The 27232-nt window shown below is 25.2% G+C and overlaps 1 protein-coding gene across 2 annotated transcripts; it reads right to left on the reverse strand.

The window, feature by feature from the left end:
* Window positions 1-1068: 1068 nt before the first annotated feature.
* Window positions 1069-18747, reverse strand: LOC129988722 (rap1 GTPase-GDP dissociation stimulator 1-like). Of its 2 annotated transcripts, XM_056096990.1 has the most exons (15): window positions 18395-18747; window positions 17382-17492; window positions 16837-16980; window positions 16226-16351; window positions 14516-14659; window positions 14306-14434; window positions 14060-14185; window positions 13522-13671; window positions 11410-11541; window positions 10579-10716; window positions 8562-8687; window positions 6343-6432; window positions 4310-4486; window positions 2305-2433; window positions 1069-1471 (listed from the first exon to the last, which is right to left on the reverse strand). In XM_056096990.1, exons 1-15 carry the CDS (start codon window positions 18396-18398, stop codon window positions 1338-1340), a joined length of 1860 nt encoding a protein of 619 aa, XP_055952965.1. In that variant the 5' UTR covers window positions 18399-18747; the 3' UTR covers window positions 1069-1337. The 2 variants fall into 2 exon arrangements, with proteins under 2 accessions (XP_055952965.1, XP_055952966.1); XM_056096991.1 differs by lacking the exons at window positions 1069-1471; window positions 2305-2433 and adding an exon at window positions 3583-3864.
* Window positions 18748-27232: the final 8485 nt, after the last annotated feature.

Raw genomic sequence — 27232 nt, forward strand, 5'->3', positions numbered from 1 at the left:
AATTAAATAACATTTTTTTGTAAACTTTTCAAAATATATCAATAAAATAAATCAAATGACTTATTATTATCTAAAAAAGTTTTCAAAAAATTGTAATCTAAGTGGAGAATAGTTTAATCTTTCTAAATAAGTTTATTCAAAATAACAGAAATATAAAAGTTTGAAAAATATTTTTAAACATAAAAATAATAGAAAAGAAAAAGAAAGAATGGATAAATTTGATTCAGAATATATTGACTATTATTTATATTAGTATAATTTTAATCTAAAAAACATATGCTTGATAGATAAATGGATAAGAAATTAAAAAACTAATTCTATTAAAAAAGGATTCCCAGACTTTAAACAAAGAAAACCACATTTTAGAAACTGAATCCAGCGACCCACCTTATTCTTGGTACAAGGAATTTTAAAATTTTTTTCAGAAAGAAACAATACATTTTTTCTAAAAGGGGTTTCATATACCAAAAAGAAAAAAAATAAATTATTAAATGTAATTTTACAAAAAATAAACAAACAAATAAATAAATGTGCATGCAGTAATTTTAAGTCCACGTTACATTTTTGCATATTTTGGCATAATGCATTTATACTCAAGATCTCATTGAGAACCATCAAAAATTAACTGATGACCCACTAATGGATTGTAGTCCATAGTTTGGGAACTTTTGCAATAGAAGTTTCAGAATTAAATTTGCAAAAAATTTCACACAGAATTTAATAAATGTTGTATACATCTAAATAAATTTACTTTATAAGATCACAATGTTTCCAGTTGCTATTTTGGTTTTAATGACAACAAGCAATTGAGTTCTTTTTAATGCTTAAGTAGGTTTTATAATTTTCCCCACTAAGTAAAAGATTTAAAAATTTAAAAGAATTAAAACTTTTTTGTCATAAAACATTTTTTAACTATCAAAAAGTTCATTTTTAATCTTAATTTGATGAAAAGTTTTATAGAGCACATCATGATTAAAATAATCTAGAAATGATAGAGTTCGAGCTGTACAGAAAAATTAAATACAATGAATATAAGAAAAAGTGTGCAAAATTACTCTGTCTATAAGATATTCGAAAAAAAAAACTGGTTGAAACACAATACAGTGTATTTTAAACTTGACAAATTTCCTTGAAAACATTTAAACCTAAAAAAAATACTGACAGAATGTATTTTACATTCATGAGGTTCAATTTTCATATACAGTACTATAAATGATTCAGGATTTTAAACATACCTACTTAAATAAATATAAAACACATAAAAAAATATAAGCATAACCTATTTAGAATGAACTGAGCAACATCTTAATTTCAATTTGCAGTATTGACAAATATTTTCAAGGGCCATGACTAGTCTCAAGCATCTGTATTGCATTTGATGCTAGATCTCTAATTTTTTTGTCATTGTGATTTTTTAAGACTTTCAGATCTGTTCGTATGGGTGTGCTATTAACAGCATTTCTCAATTTTGCTGGAAAAGAAAAATTACACATGTAAAATAAATGTAAATATAATATAATAAAATTATGAATCAATAATACACTATTATAATGTATTTTTTTATCAGTTTTGATAAAATAAAAAGTTATATATTTTTTAAAAAGCTCTTACTTCAAAAATGTACTTTGAAGTATTAGAGAATTTGAATAAAATTTATTCCATATCAGAACTACTGGGACTGATCACACCTCGACTTTTTCAAACACTTAAACAATAGAGCACTATTCTACTTTTTCTTTTTAACAATTTTATTTAATTGTTAAAAAAAAAAGACAGTTTTAGGTTTGTACAGACAGAATTTTGTAATAAGTATTTTACACATTTCCTCGTATTAGAATTTGGAAATTTAGTAGAGTAATTGACTCCCAATGACAATTGAATAGTGCTATCTAGAAATTAATATGAGAACCTGTAATATTTGTAAACATGAATTATGAAATATATCTGATTAAAAAAGTAGATAATAACAATAGAAAAATATAAACATTGTTTTATTACAATAGTAAAAAGCAAAAAATATTTTCTTTAACAAAAAATTACAAATACTTCCATTACTACAAAAAAATTAAGATACAATGTATCATAAGAAAGCCTTATACAAGAAGGTTGTAAAATAATAATGAATAAGGGGGAAAAACATTCATTAATAAAAAATTTAAATGCATTATAAATGACATAAAAATTCCAATTTATTTACATATTTTAGTTCTGTAACTCATTCTTTTGAAATTTTTGTTTAGATTTCCAGATTGTAGCTTATTTAAATAATTTAGTAATTTTAAAAACACTTAATAAATTGCTCACCTGAACACATCAGTACAACGAGAAGAGATAGGGCATTTTGGGTGAGCTCAATAACAATCAAATCACCAGCCAATATTTGATACAAAATATTTATTAGATCAGTTGATCCTGCAATTTCTTCTATGTCACCTAGTAAAGATGTGCATAATGAGAATATTATGCATATTAATTGCACAGCACTTCAATAAAATTTTCAGTAGTACTAAATATTTTTTCAGCCTTTGTTATTGTTGAAAGCCTAGAAACAAAACAAACTTGCTTGTAATTTTTTCCATGTGAAAACATTTTTGAATCAGGAGGATATAAAAATTATAATTTTTTGTTCATGCGCTTCTAGTGCATATGCATTCACATTCTTCTAGTATATATGCATTCATATGTAATTGAATTTTATTTTGTCTTTAGTATGTCTTGAAATATAGAGAAAATTACAATAAAAATTCAGATGATTTTAAATTCGAATTTTATAACTGTTTAAAAGTGCCTGTTTCATGAGGGAAGATAGATTAACACTGTAACATTATACATTTTTGTTACCAACTTTTAAAACATTCCTAAACAGTTTGGGTGAATGGGCTAACATGATATGAAAAAAGAAAAGAAAATTAATATCTTTTCTATCTTTAGCAATTTGAAAATTTTCTGGAATGAATTATTTTGTAGCTATTTTAGATAATGGCAATTCAGTAAATTCATGTTTTTAATGAAATTAATTATACACTGATGATAACAATACTCATTTTCATGTCAAAAAATAGAATGAAAGAAACAGAATAAACTGTTCTTTCCTGGTACATTTTCTATGCAACAAACATTTCAAATACATTAATTAAGAAAACAGATGAAGACCAGAAATACAGAATTAGATTTAATATTGTACTATATGACATCTAAATTTTATTTTAATGTACCCATTTTACGGAGAAAATGAATTTTTTAGATGCATTAAACTTAAGCATCGGTAATAATATTTATATCTTCATGTCAAAAAAAAAGTAGGAATTCATATCATTCATTAAATAATCAATATATTGTAATCAAATATTTCTGAAATCCATTCAAGGGTCAAACAATGAAAAAGTCCAATAGGCTCGATAATAGATACAGGTGTTTTATTCTCCATGAAAACATGAATTCACAATACCAAAACACAGCTGAAGAGTACACAAAATATGTACTTGTAGTAAACAATTGTACACAAGCAACAAATTGGTAATAAACATTGTAACAGCACAATGTACTAATTGAGAAATTGCAGGAGAGAGACTTCAGTTCACAACTCATATCTTTTGACTTGTCCTCTACTCTCAACTAATTTAATATTGATTGACTCAATATTGACTTCAGCTCTGACTACCACTTTTTTTATAGTTTCTGTGATAGAACAAAGAAACTTCTAGAAGAAGCACTGAAATTCACATCCAAAGGGAGCTGTCCTCAAAATTTTTGTGATTTATGGAATTTTCAATTTCATCACCAAATGATCACCAAGGCCAGATGTCAGTGACTCAAAAATCCATTCAGCATCCATCAGAACTATCTATAAAACTGCTTTTCTTACTGTGACAGAAAACAATATTACAGTTCACTAAAAATATCTTATTTTGGAAAAGTTCATAATGCTAAAATCAGTCATTAATTTTTTTCAATGAATTCAAAATTATTTTAAACTTTTTTACCAAATTTTAATAGAAATACTAAGCATCTTATCAAAAGTGAAATCCTATAAAACAAAAGATAAAAACCTCAGAAAACGATTACAATAATAAAGAAATAACAAATTTAGTCTTTTTAATCACCGTTTTCTCTAGTGAATACTAACAACTTTAAAATTCCTATATTTCCATAAGCATAGTATTTATTAGAAATATTTCTACTAAAATGAAAATAAGAATTTTTTTCTTCTATATTGCACAAACTAATAAAAAAAATTACAATGCAATTAAATATTAGATATTACATTCTAAAAGGGGAGGGGGACAAAAGTAGATGAAATATCCCTTACTTAAACAACTCACAGCAACCAAGGAAAGGGCTATTAAAGCTTCATTTTGCATCACAACATGCTCTGATTTCATCATTGAGATTATTGGAGGTAAGGCATTAGCTTTCACAAGATTCTTCATCACAGATGGTGTTTTGGAATTCTTTGCAATCCATGCAAGTAATCTTGTGGCTTCACCTGATAAGCATCATATTATTTAAGTTAATAGATTTATTATTAATAATAATAAAAATTATATAATAATGAAAAAGAAGACAGACATTCTGAAAACATCAGAAAGTTTGTTTTATTGTAATTTTGTTAAATTGGTAAAAGATGATAAATGATTATTTTATGATTTTTAAAAAATACTAATAGCGTCATTCTATGATAATTTTGAAAAATTAAGAGTATATTGATGCAATCAAGTGAACATCAAATCTATAAACATGAACATCACATAAAAACCTTGAATTTAAATAATTTACAAAAAAAAAAAAAAAAAAAAAAAAACCCTTTTAAGTAACTTCAAAACACAGAATACCCAAAAATAGAAATACAACTTGATAAGAAATAACCAATTCTGTATTTTTGAGTGGCTCATGAATTTCAATGGATTTGATGATTAAGTTCAGACTATGAAAATTAAAGTTAATTATATGTTAAAAAACAGATAAAAATGGATTTATTACATATGCATAAACTTATCAAAAATAGATATCTACCCAATTCAACCAAAAATGAAAAAAAAAAAAAAATTCAAATAAACAGAAATTATTTAAACTGATAATGTTTGTTGTTACTACAAATAAACAATTATGTATATGTACAGACACCATAGATGCCAAACCATTTTACTTAAAACTACTAAACTTGGGACATCTACATTTGGGAGGGCAATAATTTATATCTTGTAGACATTTTTAAAAAGGTTTAATCAATTAAAAATTAAGTGAAATTTTAGTGTTTTCCCATGATAACTTTAAAAAATAGCGCAGGATAAAAATGATTTTTACATCATCATAGAATGGAAAAAAGTTACCTCCTCAGTTATATCAATCTTTTGCTATATAATTTTCCCCCAAATTTTAAAAACATTTTAAGTGTTCTTTACAAAAATATGTAATAAAAAAGTTACATTGTTAAAGGGATTGTTAACAACAACATTGTTAAAGGGTGATGATGAAAATATAAAGTTTTGACTTACTTTTCCAAAATAGGTAAGTTTTCATTTAAAGTACGTTCTTTATAAACTTTTTTGAAATTACAGTTTAACTTTATAAATAAACAATGATGAATTTTAAAAATGTGCAGCCATTTTTAAATGTTGCTACTCATTAATAATTGGATGTATAAAATAATTTATTCTTTTTATCACTTAAAAATTAATTTTTAAAAATTTTATTTTAGTGCGCAGAATCTTTTGTTGTATCAAAGAAATTTTTTTATTAAATAATCCATCAAATTATTACACAAATTATGAAAAATATTCTGCAATATATAAAAACCCACTGTTAAAGATTCTATTATTTGTTCTTATATCTCAAATAAAAATGTTTAGTTTCATCATGTAAGTTTTTATACCAGTTGAAACTGAAACATTTTTTTTTCTTTCTTTTCAAATTAAAGTTTATATTTTGAATGAGATGACAGGAAATTACATTGATGTGTTTGGAATGGATGCAATGTCAGGATGAATGGAATGGAGCAAGGTTCTTAAAATAGTATGTTTTATATGTCTAATAGATTTTTAAGTTTAAAATTGCATTGTTAAGGAAGCCATCAAGAACTAGATATATAAAATACTTAAAAGGAAATTTTAATGCTGATGAACCAGCTATTCACCAAAGGTAGTTAGTATCAAGTAAAAATAGCACAGATGATAAAAAACTCTTAAATATTCATTAGTACTCGAAAATTAACTTTTCAATGCAAAAATCATTATTATTGCTGCTGCTAAGATATTATAACTATTAATGAAAAATATTATTAATTTTTATTATTGCTTTATTCTCCTAATTGGAAAAAAGATATTTGATCAAAATATGCTGTACCTTTAACTCCAGGGTGATCTTCCACAGCACACCAGCTTACTAATCTTTTTACAAAATCAATATTTTCACCAACTGTTTTTGCAACATCCTCTGCATGAAACATGAATATATGTAAATGGAAGAATAAATAAATTTTTAATAAATATGCAACAAAAACAAGCATTTTACACTATTTTGCAGATAAATATTTTTGAAAATCTGCAGATTTTTACACATATATTTTTTTTAAATAAAATAGTTTCAAATTTTTTATTGTCATTAAATCTGCAAATCACACACATATATGAAAGTCTTTAATTAAAATTTAAAAAAAAAATCATTGAGAGTGGACTTACTTTAAATTAAATTAATTTAAAATAAATAGAATTTAAATTTGTTATTCTATTTATCATTTAAATTCTAAAAATTTTAAATTAAATAAAATTTCTATTTTACTTTCAAATGTATTAAAATTGGAAAAAACGAAAAATATTCTTAATTTTTTACTTTACAGTTACATTTCATATAATATTCATGAACAAAAAATACATAAAGAAATCTTTTCATACAACTATTTGGTACATTTCAACAATAAATAATAATAAATAATGATTTCCCACAATTTCAAACAAACTGAAAAAAAGAAGTTAAGCATGGAAAAAACAGACAATACTTTTTTTTTTCCTTTGATAAAGAATATTAAAAGCTGTAGTATAAAATCCTTACTAACAAACAGTTATGACTAAGTCATAGTCTCCTTAAAACTGATTAATTTTTTTATTAAAAAAATAAATCACAGGAAAAATTTTAAGCAGAGCAATTTTTGCTGTGAATATAATCACAGTTACTGAAATTATTGCAGTGTATGTAGAGGCCTTTAAATGCACATGACACAGTTGCAAAAGCGAGGAGAAATTCTTTCAATTCTTGAAATCATAAGTTTTAAATTGATTTTAAAATTTCATAGAACACCACTCAAAAAATTAAATTCTTCAAAGGAATTAAAATTCATTCTTTTAATGTTACTGCCTATGTAGATAAACGACAATAATAATGCTTGGAATATCAAGAATTTTTCATGGTAAAAATATACAATATCAACTGAATCAAAATTGATTACTGAAACTATCTCTTTATATAATAATCATATAGAAATGTACATATCACCTTTCTGATATCTAGCTAACTTCTGTTATAGCGGTAGGTGGGGAGGGGGGGGGATATGTGTGTGAATGAGTAATGATTATGAACATGAATAATAATTAATTTTCTTTAAACTGAAATGTCAATGAATGGCCTATAAGATAGAAAAGTTATTTTTTTATTTGCTTCTATTCAAAAGTTTTAAATTTTGTTTTTTTGCAATGCATTTTTTTCTGTTAGTAGAACACCATTTATTTCAATCTGATATTAATGAATTAGTTTCAATTTGAATGTTTGTGGACATTATGTAGTTGTGAGAGGCAAATTTCCCATTTAGTTACATTTTATTTCTATGCAGGATTGTAACAAAAGTAACAATCTGAGGTCAACTGATTCATTATATTCTTACTTCAGTTGTAAATTATTGATAATATTTTCTTTCAAAATAATTTTTATTTTGTATTTACAATTGCATTTCAATGGAAATGTAGATTTCAGTATTTTCAGAATCAAACTTTATGATTCTTGAGATCGATTAATTTTATTTTATATATATAATAACACTACAATATTTTTAATATCTCAAGCACTTTTTGTAAAAATTTATTCATTTACAGTTAATTTAATTGCACTTATTTTATTTCGTGGTCATTATGCTTCACAAAATTAATTATTTTATGAAGTTAATTTTTGCTCCATGTCATGCTCCATTTTGGCCTGTCAGTAGATCAATATTTGTTTCTATTTCAAACCTATTTAAGTAATTAGTTTTGTGATTATTAGAAAGACCCTATTTTAAAGAAGCAAGACTTAATATAACTATATATTTACATCCAAATTATCTTAATAATAAGAAGAATACTTCTTAAGCAATCTGCCAATATGTATAAAATTCTCTACTATAGCTTTCATTAATTAATTAATCTGTGAAAATCATATCTGAGATATCTCTAATAGAATAATATTTCTTTAAATGGGCACATTCTTATATTAACTAAATCTTATATTAAAAGCAGTTTAAAAACAATAATTTATAATATATATCTTGGAGAATGTGATAAAATAATTTAAGGTTACATAATAACTTACAGACATACCTTGTTTATCAAGTAACATTCTTAGTGTCCCAAGAAGTTTAAAAACAACAGGGAATGTTTCAACATTCATCATATCAATCAGGTTAGAAACAATACCAATCTTCACCATAGCTGCTTTATTTTGAGCTTTAAGAGAAAAGGAAAAAAAAAAAAAAAAGAAGAAGAAAAAATGATTATAAAATATCTTTTAATTCTAAGCACTGATAAAAAAAAACAATTTTACAAATGAAGACCTAAATCAAATTTTAGTAACATTTAACAGACCTGATCAAATAAAGTGATGAAGTATTTGTAAAGCTATATGGATTAAAAAATTTTAATGTTAAAGCATGCTAAGAATGAAGTAGGAGCCTAATTTTTGTTCTTTAATTATTTTTGCAATTTCTCAAATTGAATAAGTGGTATTTTGAAATCTTAGAAATAGTAAATATCTATAATGCTTAATAAGGGCAATATTTTTATTAATTTTGTATAAAACCCAGCATAATTAATTATTTCACTATTCTTATATAAAATATTTTTACTAATCTTCATTGAAAATTGAAGTCACCCAAGCTCTCCAAATTTTACAGAATAATATCATATTATAATAAATAGAATAAAACATTAATTCATGTATCTTTTATATTTTGGAAAAGTTCATGGATTGAATGAATTTTAATTAAGTTGGCATAAAGAGAAATTTATTTACAAATATTTAATAACTAGAAGCTTTTGGCGACCAGCCGGTTCGCTAATCTTAATGCTCGTTAAAATTTTAATAATTAAATATTTTATGTAATTCCTTTAATAGCTTCTTCATCAAAATATTTTAAAACTTCAAATTTTGACAATCATATAATTCACTCATAACATAATAAAAGCCTTCAGTCATAACCTAATATGTATCTCTCTAATTTTCTGTTAGCTCCTGTAGAATTTTAGCTTTAAATTAAAGTGGAAATGATTAATATGCAATTAATATAATAATATTTTTTACTGAAACAAAGCATTTTTTTATAATATGATTATTGAAAACAGAGTCACTGAGCATTTAAACCTTATGGACACTACAGAATATCTTTCTTAATTTATGTAATATCTCAACAATTCGTCAACAAAATTTTCTCAGATTCATCATGAACAGATCGATTAATTAACAATGTTTAATTTTAAATGCATAAAACACTAAGAATATAAACAGAATCGTTTAAAATAATCGATTGAAAACGGGTTTTTAAAAAACTATATACCTAAAAATATAAGTATATATAAAAAATATATAACTACCATAAATACAATTTAATTACAAAAGCATACATCTAACCTAAAATAATTTAAATCAAGTCCGTATCCATTGAAAAAAGTTGTCAACAATCAGAACACAATTTACATGCGTGAATTTTCACCACCAGTTATGGTAATGCAAATGCATGAATTTTTCTATGTCAGTTGGGGTAATGCTATGCAGATTGGAAATTTTTAATTTCCTTTATTCTGTTTTATTTTAATTCAAAGGTACTTCAGAATCAATTTGAAAGATCGATTAATTAACAATGTTTAATTTTAAATGCATCAAGCATTAAGAAAATAAACAGAATGGTTTGAAATAATCGGCCGAAAAATATTCAGCCTAGCCTAATTAGAATGGGAAAAAAAACTGAAGCCTTACTCACTTGTCGATGGGCAAATGAAGTTTTCTTTGGCGGGAAAGTCAGTTTTTAATTAATAATTAAAATTCTAATTAAAAATTCAAAAAAGGCACACATTCCTGACCTCCAAGGTGCACATGTACCAAATTTGGTAGCTGTAGGTCAAACGATCTGGCCTGTAGAGCGTCACCACACACAGACATTGAGCTTTATTATAAGTATAGATGGAGCAAAAATAAGATTTTAATAGATCTTTGGATTGAGCTTCTCCACTATGGTATGCATTAACTGTATATTAAGGTATTTAACAGTGTTTATTAAAAAGTTAGAACAAATCAGAATCAATTAATAAAATCACTTTAAACATTAGTATAATTTAAACTAACCAGGAATGGCAAGATTTCTTAAAGCGGAAAGTACAGCATGCTGCATCCTAATATCACCATCCTTGCCAGAATGTTTTTCTAAGAGTGTTCTCAGTTGTTCAACAACACCATCAGCTAACATTTGAATACAGTGACTGTCTATTAAGAAGGAAAAAAAAAAATGATTCAATTTTACAAACAAATGCATAAATACTATTCAAATTATTGGAAGCAAAAACATGCAAAGAAATTAGAACCAAATATTAATTTAGTTAATATACTGGATGTATATATTTGAATGTGTCCTCCTTTTTCTAGTAAAATAAATAAATACATTTGCTTGCTTTCAAATGAAATAAAAAATTAATCAAAATATTTTATTTCAAATATTATAATACTCACTAGCAATCAGTAATAAAGAAATTTTATGAAATAAATCTGATTATTTTAAAGCAATTTCATTCCCAAAATGATTTTCAATATATTCTTAAAAATAGTACCTTCTCCAATTCATGCTCTGCATGAACTGAAACAAATGGTCGTAAAAATTAACATCTATGCAGAGTAACAGATGAAAATAGTGCATTTCTGCTACAGTTTTCTCAACAACAAAATAATGAAATAAAAGTTCCTGCAAATACTGTTTTCTTCTGCATTTCACATACATGCCATATATTAAGAATTAAAAGTCGCTATCGAAACTTTCTAATACTAATATATTTAGATTCCTTTGCATGTAAGTAAGTAATTATAAAAAAATCTGTATACCTAATATAATAAAAGTAAGCTGAATCGTAAATAGTATTAACTGCCAAACTCAGAATATCAGAAGAATATAGTTAAATATCACACCTTTTCTAGCAAAATTTCCAGTTGCCAAAGCCCCAGCAATTAGAAGATTTTCATCATTACTTTTCAACCATGATAGAGTTTCTTTATAAACCACACCTTGACCATCTTTCCAAAGGTGCTCCATACTTGCATCTAATAAAAAACAGAAGGAAAAAAACATTCAAAGAAATGTTAATAATAAATAACATAAAAGTCAATTTTAATTATATAATTAAAATAATTTGATAAAGATTCAATATATGATGAAGAAAATAATTGAGTAAAATTAGTTTGATAATACCGACAGCAGAAACTGTTATAGAAAAATTTTATATAAAATAAAATTTAATTAAAAATATCCTCAGATAAACAATTTGAATTTTTAATAAATTAAATTTCTCATTATACGAGGATAAATCATTTAAAAATGGGACTTTTTAATTGCAGTCGATATATGTTCTACCTCTATTAAAAACATATTTTTAATATATCTTTAGATGGTGATCCTAAAGATATATTTAACATATATCTTTAAGCTGTTCAAAATTTAAATAATCATTTACCATCATTATATTATCACATTATATATTCATTTATTAACATGAAAAATAAACAAAAAGTATCTAATGCAATTATGCATAATTAACAATCATGAAATTTTTAATCACTGAAAATATTAACCTTTTGGAATTAAACATAGGCTGAATGTCTAGTTTGGTACTGACATCTTATTGAGGTCTCAAATATGTAAATGACTCAAAGTATTTAAAGATGCATGAGGAAAAAAAAAAGTGAAAATCTGGCTCCATAACAAGAGGTTATTTACTGAATTTTTTTATTGTTTATTTGGATTCATAAGGTAACATGTACATTGATTTTTTTTAGTGGTAAGTGAATGATCTAAGGATAGAACCTGGGACCTTTTGGTTAGCAGTCCAGTAACTTAACAATTATACCAAAACAGCTGCTCTGGTAGAAGAGCTGTTACTGGCTTATATGCTATTCACCACAGTACTCTCCCTCCAGTGAGTCGAAAGTGAGACTAATGATTTGGTTGTTGAGTGGTGATGTATTGAGTTATTAGTAGCTGTTGTTTTAAATGGGCCTGTACCCAGTTTGAATAGCGCCAAGCGTTATGGCGAGCGTGTGTGGGTGCTGATGCACCAAGTGTGTCTGACGGCTTTGGGTTGCTGGGTCACGTGAGTCTGACAACTTTAGTTTGCTGCATCAAGTGAGTCTGACGACTTTGGTTGCAGGTAGATGGCATCACAACAGCTGTACGAAGGTTGAAGGTTCATTGTCCGAGGTCACCAATGAAGCAGTAACGATGTGCTAGGATAGAACCTCGGACCTTTGGGTTAGCAGTCCAATAACTTAACAATTATACCAAAACAGCTGCTCTGGTAGAAGAGCTGTTACTGGCTTATATGCTATTCACCACAATTACCTTTAAGGGTTAATAATTAGTGCAATGTATTACGGTTAAATGAAATCAGATATTGGTCCAAAGGATTTTTATTTCAATTTGGAATGTTTTCCTTCTCCATGATAAAGCAAAACTCTATAAAGTTAGTGTAGCACAAAAAAAAAAAAAAAAAATTATGCTGGATTAATATTCAAACATCCTTTTCATAATCCAGACTTAGCGCCTTCAAATTACAAAGTGTTTAGAGGCTTCAATGAAGAATAAGGAGTAGAAAATGTTTTATCAATGAAGAAGTAGAATTTATTGCAAAAATAACTTTTTATATGGTCAGCCCCTTTTTATAATCTAGAAATAAAGAAACTCCAACGATGTTGAAAAAGGTATTAGATGCTAAATTAAAGAAAAATAACAATGGTGTTTTTTGAGAAGTAATATTTCAATTAAAAAAAAAGTCTCATTTATATTTATCCGTCCTCATATAATTTAATCACTGATCATTACCAAATACAAATATTTAATTTAAATACAAACAAACGTATTGGAGTTATGAGCAACAGATATATTACAGAAACAATATGCAATACTTTACAAAAATCTTTCCACATTTTCTCTTTAATAAAATAACAAGCATTCTTTCATTTTAGAACACTTAAAATAAATAATAAATTTTATATTAAAATAATTAAATCAAACAAAAATATACTTACCACCAGTGAGTATAAGAATGATAAGATCAGGGACAGTTTTACAAATATTGAAGGTACCAGTCACAACACTTCCAGAACTTATATGTTTTCGAACAATCTCAACAAGTTTATCACATAACCCCATTTGAGCTAAACTAAGCTTAGCTAAATCTAAAAAACATATAAAAATAATTTTTAAAAATCATCCAATAAAATGTTGAATAAATAGACTTTTCATTCAATAACTTTCCATTTAATGAAATTTTCTTTTTAACAACATTTTCTTCTAACTTTATCTCCGAATAACATGTAAATGTTATTCATTCTTAGTATAACAAAAAAAAAAAAAAAAAAAAAAAATCTATAAATAAATTTATATTTATTAATAATATAAATAAATTTAAAAAACTATTTCTTTATTTTGCAATATTTTATGACTTTTCATATACAGAATCTTTAGATGGTTTTCAATTCATTAAATATTATTTTTAAAATGTTAGCAGACTATAACTCCTGTAAATTAGTGATAAAAAATTTATTAATATAAATTTGATGTTACCATTTTCACACAGATTTCCAAATAACTCTAAAAGTGAATCCATAATATCATCTTTAAGAGGTTTTTCTAGCAAACTAAGAAGTGATGACAACACAGATTTATCCAGAATTTTGGCTCGACCTTTATCTATAAAGAATAAATATACCAAAGTTTATTATTTTGTTTTTATAATACAAAAAAAAGATATTGCTTCAGATTCCATGAGAGAAATAAGCAGCACTTAGGAGCAAATAATTATATACTTACGACTATCAGCTAAACAACTGAGAACTAAGAGACAATGAGTCACAACATCTTCGTCAGAACTGAACTTCATTAGATATTGCAATAATACATCAAGAATACCATTATCAACAGCTTGATCCTGAATTTCTTCTAAAGATACAATTTTATATTAAAATACAGATGAATTAATATAAAATTTATTAATAGAAACAATGACGCAATATAACACACCATAAGTATCCGTCAAATTTAGCAAACAGCCAGAAGCTATAGTTCTCATATTTTCAGGAAGATTTTCTTTTTCCAATAAATTTCTTAAAAGTTGTATAAGTCGATTCACTCCATTATTTTCTTTAACTAAACTGCGAGCAGCATCTGGAAGAATAATAATAATTAAGAAACTGACAACTCTATCTTATATTTCTTCACAAATTTAAAATCATTGATTGTGTTAGAATATATCGATAAACAGCTAATATTTCTCTAAAGCAATATAAAAAGTTGGCATTAATTTTAAACTGTAAATATAAAAGATATAAGAAGCACACTACTTTGTAATCAAGGTAAAAAAAAAAAAGAAGGGGGGGGGAAAGGAAAACAATTTAACTGAAATATTATCTGTAAACTACTACTATTCTTCTCTGTCTGAGAAGAATAGAGCAACATTTCTTCATCAATTTATTCAGTTATAGATAAAACAGAATCATTTTGTTCCTTTGAAGGATATAATTGTTTATTTGTTTTACAAATTTATTTTAGAAATGTAACTAACTGAATAACTGTTTAAATTTTTTTATAAAGATAAAATAAGTAACTTTCAACATATTGGAAATTTTATCCAAAATTTGAAATATTCTATATAATATGTATGCTTTCTAGTTTTATTGAAAGAAAGACGTCTTTCTTTAATGCCAGTATCTGGAAACAAAGGAAATGAGTAACAAGTAAGAAAATGACCAAAAAATTATCTGCTCATACTGTATGTTTCAATATAATTTTAAAACTGAAAAGTATGATTTTATTTGATTTTTAACGTATTTTATAAAGTAGTTGTTTCCCAAATTAATATGGTTTTTTTTTTCAACATATCATAGAAAATTATTTATACCTACTAATTTCTTTTCTGTAATTTTAAAACACTATAATTAACAGAAATCTATGCAATCAAATTCCATACAGCTGATCTTCATATGAATATAAAAGTTTTCATTATTATTATTAACTTTCTTCATATGTAATATCACTATATTTAATTAAAGATTTAAATACCTATTATATATAAATAAACTTATTACACATCAAATTAAATTTTATAAAAACTGAATTTGAATTTAATAAACTTATACAAATCATAAAAATATTCATTAAATAAATTTTTTATAAATATCATTATATTAGTAACAGTTCTAGCAGTAAAACAATTATCAAAACAGAAATGAGTGACTGCATATTGAAGATTGCATCTGCTTTCAAACATCTCTCTGATGAACACAAGTGTCCAACAAATAGGAAAAGATACCTATCGCTTCTTATCAATGAATTTTCAGTAGAAAATTAATTACATCATAAATAATCTATAAAAAGAAATGTTTTGCTGAAATAATATGCAATTATTTTTTAAGATTAATCTGTTTTAATAATAGCACGTCAATATAATACAGGAATTAAGGGACATATATAAGGGACAAATTAAGGGACATATATAAAGGACAACACTGATAAAAAATGCTTTGGCAAATTTAATATTATTTGTTTTAATATAATTTGTTTAATGATTAAAACTCTCGGATGCTAAGAAATTAATTAAATTTTATGTTTCTTCAACTGAATTGTGCATGGTTAAATAATTTTCTTCATAATTATTTGTATGATAAACTGAATCAAATGTGTACGAAATATCAAATTTAAAAAGTGGAGAAATGCTTTTATTAAAAGATTTACCATTATCATAGCAAATATTTCCAAGAGCTCGACAGACTTGAAGTACAACATTAGTGTCATTATTTGACATAAGTTCCAATAAAGGGACAACAATAGCTGGATCACTACAAGTTTGCCTTCCTAAATCTGAAACAATAATGATTAAAAATAATTAATTATTGATAGCAAAAGAAGTTATTTCTGTATCTCACACAATAACTAAGTCTTATCCAGAATTCAAAACAAACCCCATTGGCATGGTAATGCTATACATAAGCCACCTCTCCAATCAAGTAACCTAGCTCTTTTCTGAAAAAAAAAGTTTCAAAAAAAATCTTCCTAATATAATTTTAAATTATATTATGCTTAATTTTTGACATTTTAAAACATAAAGTATCAAATATTATTAACACAGCAACATAAAATAAAGTTAATCATGTAGAACTTTTAAAAATATATTTATACTGAATTTATTTTTTATTTCAGAATGACAATAACTTAGGAAATAATTTATAGGATGTTAAAAAATTACAGAATCAATAAACATACTTCCCACCTTTTATTATCTTGTCTACAAAATTAATTGATTTGCACCTTTCAAATATAAAGAAGAGGAAAAATATTTTGCATACCAAGTTTAGCAACTTCAGCTAAGATTTCTGCTACAAGGGCAAAAGTTGATGCAGAAAAACGTTCTCTGGATTTCAATATAAGAGAAAATGTGTCAACAATTCCATTTTTTATCAAATATTCTACAACAGCTTTCTTATCACAGCCTATAAATATACAACACATTTTAAATTACACAAATATGAAAAGTAAAGAAATTAATAAATCTTCAAGCATCTTCAAATAATTATAAAACTTTTATTAAGAGCAATGCTATACTATGCTTTACATAAACTCACCCTATATAGTTATATTAAATAATCCAAATATTTTATATATATATATATATATATATATAGGTATGATTATAAAATCCTTGAACTTATTTTTGATACTATGCCTTAACTTTAATACAGGAATAATACTTCATGCATGAAATTAAAAAAAAAAATGTATAAAACTATATTTAAAAACAATTTTTAAAAATTCTGAAAATTTTTTTTCACCCTAAAGGATAAAATTAAATAAAAAATAATAAAGGTTAAATTGCAAAACTTTAAAGATATACCTTCAGTAGAAAACTGTTTATTGATCTGCATAAGAATCTTCTGGATCTCTGATGAAGTCTTGTTCTCTTTTATCCCCAGATTCAGTTTGTAAAGTTGATCAGATATTTCATCTAAAAAAATCACAGATTATAAAAGGCAAATAATATCTATAATAAGTAAATAGCCACAATATTCTAAAATAAGTTAACTCACATCTTACAGTTTATGATTAACAGTAGTCATAATAGTTCAAAATTAGTTAACACATTAATTAGCAGGAATTTTTTATGTGACTATTAACTAATATAACTACATATGTTTTTATTGGTGAAGAAGAATTACAGGCTGGTTGTTGGAACATAATTGCATTTTCAATGTTCCTTATATTCATTATTTAATTAATTATACAAGAAAATATAAAGCTGCTTGAAAGGATTTCATTTAATTGTAAAACAATTTAATAATAGTTTGGTCAAAAATAATTAAAAAAGGCACAGCTATCAGTAAATGTAATTTCCCACTTTCCTTATTGGAACATAGTTTGACAGAATTTTCCAAATATTAACCATTTATGAAAGCGCTCATTTGATAAAAAATTCATAAATAAATCACTTTTAAATTTTCAGATAATAATAATAATAAAACCATTTAAATTGCTGTAAACATTCAAGTCTGCAATAACTAAAAATATTTTCTATCAAACATTTCTTAGACTTAATATCCACAGATATAGCTTTTGAGAAATGTAAATTTTAATTCATAATTAACGCATTTAATTTTTTCTAATAATATGCTTTCAAAACTGAAGTAGAAAATTATAATTACTGATTCTCTCATTCAGAACAAGAACCATTATCTAATAGATCCATAAAAATCAATATAAGAAAAATTTGAAAAATTTATCTGCTATTGGTTAACACATAAAACTTTTTTCTCCCTTCTTTATTTTGCAGGGTTCAAGTTTTATGATCGATGTGACAATATGAAAGTTTCGGTTTGTTAGCAATATCATTTCATAATGAAAATAACTTACCCATTTTCAAATTAAATATAGTTGAAAAGGAAAATGTGGTCTTGTAAATCTAAGAATAAGGATATCTGGAAAAAGCAACGCTTTTTCACTATATTCAATATAGCGGTGAAACTGTCAGAATATAAATACGCGGATCACTCAATGCAGCAGTAAGTATAAACAGAGAATCGTTAACCGGAGGACGCTTGAACCCCCCATTTGAAGTTGAAAGGGGGGAGCAGTGGGGGGAAGCAGCACTGGAGGACGGATTTCATTCCGGTAGTGATGGAAATGGGGGAATCGATGTATGGTTGCTTACGGAAAAGCTTTTTTCGCCAAAATTTGAAAATTTTTTTACCCGCCAAGAATGAAGCGCATTTTTGGAATGTATAGGGTGGAGTGTGGACGAATGTCGTTTGGATCTATGATGAAGGCAGACCTTATTTATGCACGATCTTTTTTAATAAAAGAATAATACCGTGTTATAATATATTTATTTTTGCTCATAATTACGTTTTATGAATCTAATTTTTGACTAGAAATTAATATTGACTGTGGCTGAGAACAATGGGAAAGCTGAATTTTCTACAGGCGTCTTCTATTTATAATTAATTAAATGGCAAGAAACTAATATGTTAACTCATAATTAAATTCTAACTTCTATTGATTTGTTAAAGGAAATTTAAAGTTTTCACAAAGTAATGAAATGAATTTACAAGTTTCATTTAAATTCTTAATGGAAGCTAAAAATGATGCTTTATTCGGAATACAAATTCGATGTAGTTTTAATTTTATTTCTTGCAATTTGGTTGTGTTCATTGGAAAGTATTTTAGTTTTTTTATACTATTAATTTTAATGCTCATATTTTGTTTGTTTGTTGTTGTACAAAACTAAATGTTTTTTTAAAAATTAGCTAAAAATTTTTTTAAATGATGTTTTTAAAAAATTATATATATATTTTTACCTAATTAAGTAATAAATTAGTGTTATAGAACATTTAAAACATTTTTTATAACTGCAGGCATGCTTTGATTTTGTTATTTGTTAGTATTTATAGTAGCAACAAAGCATTTATATTTTGTGGTCTAAAAATTGCAATAATAAAAATCTGTAATCTCTTTCTTGCAGTTTTGTCCATTCTTTTTTTTTTTTTTAATGTTGATAATGTGCATGATGAACTCTTTAAAATTGGTTTTCAAATTGAATAATTCGTACTTGTAAAAATATGCATTGTAAAGATATATATAATTTTAGCTAAGTTTTTGATAAAATATGGCTTATTCTCTGTTAAGAAAGTATGATAACCAAAAATCCTTAAAGGAATCATCAAAATATTCAATATTTTCTATTTAATAAAAACTAATTTTTGTTTTGTTAAAATAAGATTTATATTGAATTAAAAATTATATGCATAAGCTGATTAATATTACATGATTTTAAAAAGTACTTTTTCAATACATATATTTCTTATTCTAATTTATTAATTTTTTTTCATAAATGCTTAATACATTTATTTATGCATACAGCAATTTAATTCTTTTAATGCTAAAAATCAGAATTTTGATTGAAAGTAGCCAAACTAAATTTGAAAAGGTAATAGAATCAATTATTTCTAATTATACGATTGGTGTAATAATATTTTTAAAAGAAAATTTGTATTAAAAATTCTAATATTGTGGATAAATTTGTTCTAAATGTTGAATTTTCTACTTTTATAATAATGCACAGAAGTTAAAACTTTTAAAGAAAATTTGGAATGTAATTTTTAATTTCAAAATATAAAAATTGTTTTTTAATTTAATATAAAAATATTAGTGTATTCTAAATTAGTCAATAGAATTTTCAATTAAATTGTAAAATATCATTTGTTAATTTTTGTATAATATTTAAGTCATATTTTATTCAACACTTACATTTTCTCAAGAAATTTTTCTTTTTCTTAGTTTTTTGAAGCTTAATTTGTTCTCATTTTGATTTTCAATAATAATTCATGAAATAAAAATGATTTGCTTCACAAGCATTCATTATTGTAATATACAAATGTATATTAGTTAACCAAACCATTCACAAAATAAAGATTTACTCCACCTTAAAAAATGCTATACTAATATTGTTTTAACTGATTCAAATGAGTGGATAAATACCAAGTGATGAATAGTTCTGAGATATTGTGTAAAAAAAATTATAAAGGATGATGAAAATCCTTAAAACCTATAAAACTTATATAGTTTATATACCTACTTTATCTTTTAGAATTAAGGTTTTGACTAAATTATTAAAAAAGACAATTTCTATGAGGATATAGAAAAAAAATGTTTTAGGAAAATAAAATGGGAAAATAATTTTTTTTGTTTAAAAGTAATGAATAATTACAATGGAATAATGAATTTTAACACTGTTTATGTTAAATTGAAAAAAATTATTTACAATTTAGAATCAATAATAAAAATAATCATAATCTCTGCATCAAATTATCTGCAAATTCATTTGTTCAATAGGAATTTAATAACTTGGAGAATATGACTTTAGTCACTTGGAGACTTTAAATCAACTTCCATTGTCCCCATTACAAAAACGTAAAGAAAGGCTAATTTCCAAAAATAATTTAGTATTGATTCAATTCACCTTCAGTAAAAATTTTAAACTACTGACACAAGTAGGTTAAAACTGTCTGAGTGGTTTAACTTACATATATCAATTGGATCAATAAAAGAAAAGAGATGGCAATCAACTGAAGACAGATTTTATTCATTACAGAAAAAAGGATGGACAGAGAATGAATAATATCAGAAGGATCACAAAATATGTTCTGATCATTGTTTTGATGAAGGAGTTTGTATTAAACCAGTATTTTAAAAATCAAAGTAGTTTTGTACATTTTAAATGCAACTGAAAGAACTTCCTGGGCCGTTGTTTCACAAAAGAAGAAAAAAATCTTTTAGCATATGAAAGAGCAGTTGAACTTGGATATGTATCATATAATTGGGAACTTCTAAAGAGATAAAGAGAACTTGACAGGAAAAAAAAATAAACTTAATGAACAAAGAGAAAGCACAATCATTTACAACTGGAATATATGATATAATATATTCTCAAGATATTGTATCAAAGCTGAAAATCTATGCAACTCCTCTCAAAATTCAAATTCTACCTCTAAATCATGATTCTTATTAATGCTTAAACCACAGCCTGAAAATTGGAAGGAAAAAAACTGTAAACAGTATCTTTCACTTAGTTTCCAATATCATTTTAAATAAATAAAAAAAAAATCTTTCTTTTTTATTTAGTTAAAATTACTTTTTAAAAAATCGTCTACCTCATTATTATTCATTGTAACTAAAAAGAATTTAAATTAAGTATGTTAAATGTATGATGTGTTATTCTTTGTTTTTTTATTAATTTTTTAAAAATTTTATGAAATAAAAAAATTATATGCTTCCCTCCATTTCTCTCTTTTATCTTTATACTTTTTCTGCCTCTTTATAACATTAGCATATAAGATCATACAGTTTTTTTTTATATGAATACAATTAATTGAAAAATAGATATCCATTCTGGATATTTATCCTTAAAATTAGATACCTGAATGCCATCACTAATCAACTCACACTTAAATTTCTTTACAGCATTTTTTTAAAAGAAAATTTTACTTTTGAAGAAAAATAATTATTTTGCGAATAAAAGAAACCTTTGTTAATGTTTCAGAAGAAAATTTCATAATTTCCAAATGTATTTTTTGAAGTTTTAAATACTAAATCTGAATGATAAAATGGTATTTTAACAAAATTTCGAATATGGCTGTGTTAATTTACCTAAGCATTTTTATTGAACAAATAAAATATCTTGAAGGGTACGAGAAATTGTGTTGTTTCAAGATGTCATACTGAATTGTTTACCTCGTTTGTAGATTTTTCAGCTACTACTGCAAACATACTATTCCATTTTTTTTTCAAAGATTATTGTTATCAAATAATATTATTGCTGTCATACTTTTTTTTTTTTTTTTGTAGTCACTATATTGCATACAAACAAACGCGTAATGTTGAGTGATAGAAAAAACAAGTTTAAATTAATGACAAAAGAATAAATTCATCTTTACTTGATTAGTTAAATTTTGACAGTCTTGGGAATGAAATGAATTTTATTACAATAATAAAAATTATTGTAGAAATACATTCTAAAATATTTTTTTAGTTTATTTATATTAAAAAGACAATTGTATGATAATGAAATTGATATCAATAAAAGGATTTTGATATTAAGTTTGGAAAATGGTGTTAGTATCATTTTTGTACAATAATATATTTGGGAATTATAAGAGGAAAACATCAACATTTTGTTTAGTTAAAATTATAACTGGAAATTTTGATGCATTGCATCAAAGCACACGCTTTCATCTTTTAAAGCATGTTTGATAGATTTTCAGTTTCTGGAGTCGGCAGTCTGTCTTATAACTCATGTTAAAGTATAGATAAATATATGAACAACTATATATTTCTTCAGTAAGATTCAAATTACAATTGCATATCTGTATATTGACCTAATGTTATTCTTTGATTTGATATCCACCGGAATGCAGCATCTTGTAAAATTTTTATTCATCTACTATTCTATTTAAAAATGAAGGGGTTTTTTATCAATTAATTTTCATAAACATTATTTTGATATTTTTCTTTAGCATTTTAATCATCAAAATAAAATTGCTTAAATGTAGTTTCTCAAAGAAAGCTTATTAGAAGAAAAGTATTTCTTAGATAGCGCAGTAACCGATGCTTTTATGAGCATAAAGAAAGAAAAATAGATACTTATGACAGTTCTGTAATTGATTTTTCCACTTCCATCTACTTATCTATCTCTGCTGCTTTTGAAAAGCTACCCCAATTTGCTTACGGCAACAAAACCACCGGGTGGTGGTAAGCAGATGCGCTCTTGTCTAGTATCATATGTGCTACAGTTGTAGGATTAACGGAATTTAATTACCTTTTAGAGAAAACTTGGTAAACAGAAAAGCTGTAGGGAATGCATATTTCTCATTCTTATAATGTGAGTGATTGATGGATAATGATTCTTTTTTATGGCATAATCAACATTTTTCCGACGCGAAACTTGATAATTACACTTTAACCCATGCCTGGAGATGGGAAAATTCAGTGAACTCACGATCTAATTTCCTTCAAACAAATGCCTTCATTTTATAAAGGCAAACGAATAAATTTTTATTGAATTAAAAAAAAAGACAAATTAAGGAATATTTAAACAGACAGTTATTTGTTTACACAAATGATATAACAAAGTATTTGACATTCGCATTGATCTGTGAATATCCATTTTGAACGGATGATTTTTAAGTAAAGTTGATTAAACTGAATCTATTTTTCCCTTGTAGCATATAAATATTACAAACACTTGATAAAGAATATTGGAATTATTATTACGATTTATTTCTTATTTAATACTTTTTTATCGATGTATTTTAGTCAGTTTTTGAGTTCGCTGTTTTGAGCTGCATTTTAATATAGTTAATGTTTGATAGCAATAATGGACAAAACCATTTTTTATACAACCATGTCGAATGAGTTTTATTTCAATATATAGTATGTATAAATATATATATAGAGAGAGAGAGACAGAGAGAGATTAATTAAAATTATAGTTGTAAATTTTGATAAATTGCCTAAAAGTATCCATTTTTATCCTCTAAATCACGTTTGCTAAATGTTAAGCTTTGGGGCGGCAGTCTGTCTTGTAACTCATGTTAACATATAGATAAACACATTAATAATTATATTATTCTTCAGTAAGACTGAAATTAAGAACGGGTATCAGTATCTTACTCTAACGTTATTCTGTTGATTTAATATTCATTAAAAAGGACCGAGAAGAGCTATTTGGAAGGCAGCATATAGCAAAATTTTTATTATTTTTATTAATCTGCTTAATGATGAAGATTTTTAACCAAAAAATTTTAATAACATGAGTTTTATATTTTCCCCTTTCTTGTTTGGTATTGTATTCATCAAAGAAAGAAATCGCTTAAAAGTAGCTTCTCAAATAAAGGCAATCGTTTGCAAAAATAAATGCAAGTTAAAATATCGATTTTTATTTATTCTTTTATTAATTTTTTTTTTATTGGGCTCAATTTTTCATTCGGTTGATATGTCTAATTTTTCTGAAAAGGATGTTGCATTATTTACAAAAATTTTAACATGATTAAATTTATAGATTGGATGTTGTCTCTGCATTAAGTTAGAACATTTATAAGGCAAAAACATATTCGAGATTTCTGAAGGCTAGACCGTTCGACCGAAAGTTGGTTCGTAATTTGAATAATAAATGTTCACTTAAGTTTTTAAAATTGCAAATAGGTTTTTTTTCTTTAAAAATTTATTGACGTTTTAACCCTTTGTCTCAATAACTTCGGAGCGTATTGTTGCATAGAAGTCATTCTTATGCCATTTTAAAATTCAAAATATTAATTATTCAGTGATATCAATTTTATTTCTGTGTAATTTCTTTTCATATTTTAATTAAATATTTGAAAATATTTTAAAGAATATTTTATAATAATACTTTCTAGTACCTTTGTTACAGGGTTGGTCTTAGAAAACGCGAGGCCGACTCTGAAATTATTTTCTATAATACTTATTTCTAGACAATTTTTACCAGTTATATAAAATAACTTATGTAAAAAAAAAAAAAAAAAAAAAAAAACTTTTTAAAAGATATTCAAATTAGTGAATTAAAAGTAGATTTTAAAAAATTTTAATTGATTTTTTTTAAATTTTTAAATCATTGTTACTAGCTAGTTACCCTTTGGCAACTAGCTGGTTTGCCTAGCATTAACATTTGCTTTTCAATTAAGTATTTTATGTAACTTGCTCTCCTAATAGATTCTCAAGCAAAATGTTTTTAAGCTTCAAATTTTTATAAACATATCACCGATACTATTATAGAAGCCTTTCCTTATTCTGATCGTTCTTCGATGCCTTTCTCTAATTTTCTATGAGCTCCCGTAAAATGTAAACTTGAAATTGAAGCCGGAATTGATAAAACTTCAATAAATACATTTTTTAAAAACCAAACACGTCTTTAAAAAATATATGAGTTCAGAATTAATATCTAATTTGTATTACAGAATATTTACATATTTTATGAATTAAATAAAAACATAATTCAATAATATTTTCTTTGGCCTCTTCATAAAATTTTATTTTTCATTTTGCTTTCTAAAAGATTTAAATGACGTAATATTTTATTTTATTTCAATTAAAAAAGTACTTCTGTAAACGATTATGAAGTCTAAATTTTATACGATCCTTCAGACCTACGAATCCTATTCAGTAAAATAATCTTGACCATCTAACGTTTCCATCTTTGCGGCAAATCTGACCGAGTTATAAAGCCTTGAATATCCTTATTTTAGGACAATCAAAAATGTAATGATTTTAGATTGATCAATCTTGGGGAAACTCGGGGCACTGATTTTGTATCTTCGAGGCAGTCAATGGAGTTCCGCGTTTTTATAAAACAGTGATATTCAAATTGTCATAATTCACTCAGTTTTGGTCACAAAAGGGCGAACTTTTTTTTATATAATATAACAAAATATATATAGAAAAATTATTAAAAGCATGCCTCATATTTAAGTCAACTCAACATGGGAAAATAAACCAAACCTTCATATCTTGGTCATATCAGTGGGAAAAGGCTAAGATGAGGTATTAGGAGAAACAATGTAAATAGTTTCAGTTTCTCTTCAGTAATAAAATACAATGTTGTAAAATAAACTTAAAAACTTTTAAAAAATTAAAAAAAAAATTATTTGGCAAAAAATTTTTCATCATTAAAAAGATAATGTTTTGAATTTTAAGATGCTGTACAAATTGTTTTTCTGCTATAATATTTTCAGAAATTATTGCAAAAACACCAAAATTTCACAAATTTTAATTAACTGAAAATTCAAAAAATCCCACAGAAATTTTAAATTTCCGCACTGAATACACGTGCAAAATTTGGTTGTTATAGATTAAACGATTTTCCCTGAACAGTTCCAATACAAACACACACAATTTTATCTTTATAATTAGTGCAGATTATATGCATTATGTAATTTAAAAATAAATTGTTTTTTTCCTCATATTCAGTACCGGATGACACTACTCATGTGAAATTAAAAATTAAGTAAATTGACAAGTTAATTTCTAGCAAAATTATGTATAGTCATAGAGAGTACAAACGTGTAGTGCAATTTTGAACTGTGTCACTTAAGAGGGTGAATAAAAATTCCATAACAAAACTTCATCTTTACAAACATGAAATGCATTATCTACTAATAATAAAGCGCATTATTAGTAGAGCGATCTCTACTAATAATAAAGATGACTATGTGTTTGCGCGTTTGTATATCTGGGTGTTGACGCTATATTAATCAAACCGTAAGACATATAGCTACCAAACTTAGTACGCACTTACTATGTTGGACGGATAAAATGTGCACTTCGGAGCAATTTTTTAAAATTTCATTTAGAATTTTAATTAATTTAAGGACCTACGAGTCCAGGTGCTCCGTTCAAATACCCACCCCGTCGTCAATTAATTTAAAATTAAGCAAGTTCTTGATGTTTTTTCCCCTCGATAACTTTCAAAAATATTACAGTATAAATGTTATTTTTATATATTCAGAAATTTTTTTTTCAATGATTGTAATTTTTTGCAGTATAAATATTTTTTTCATATTTAATCAATTTTCTAAAAATATTTTAGGCACATTTTTCAGCAAAAATCTTAAGAATTCTGAGCAAATATTAAGCGTATCAAGAATAATTATACAAAAGCATAAGAATTCTTGATGAACACCA

This window comes from Argiope bruennichi, chromosome 10, assembly GCF_947563725.1.
Source record: "Argiope bruennichi chromosome 10, qqArgBrue1.1, whole genome shotgun sequence".
Taxonomy (NCBI): domain Eukaryota; kingdom Metazoa; phylum Arthropoda; class Arachnida; order Araneae; family Araneidae; genus Argiope; species Argiope bruennichi.

What these genes read in the sequence shown, in the direction of transcription:
- LOC129988722 (XM_056096990.1), bottom strand. An exon ending in CAGTTGTTTAGCTGATAGTC is followed by an intron (nt 14,186 to 14,305) that starts GTAAGTATATAA and finishes TATTCTTTATAG; the next exon opens with ATAAAGGTCGAGCCAAAATT. An exon ending in AGATCACCCTGGAGTTAAAG is followed by an intron (nt 4,487 to 6,342) that starts GTACAGCATATT and finishes GATGCTTATCAG; the next exon opens with GTGAAGCCACAAGATTACTT.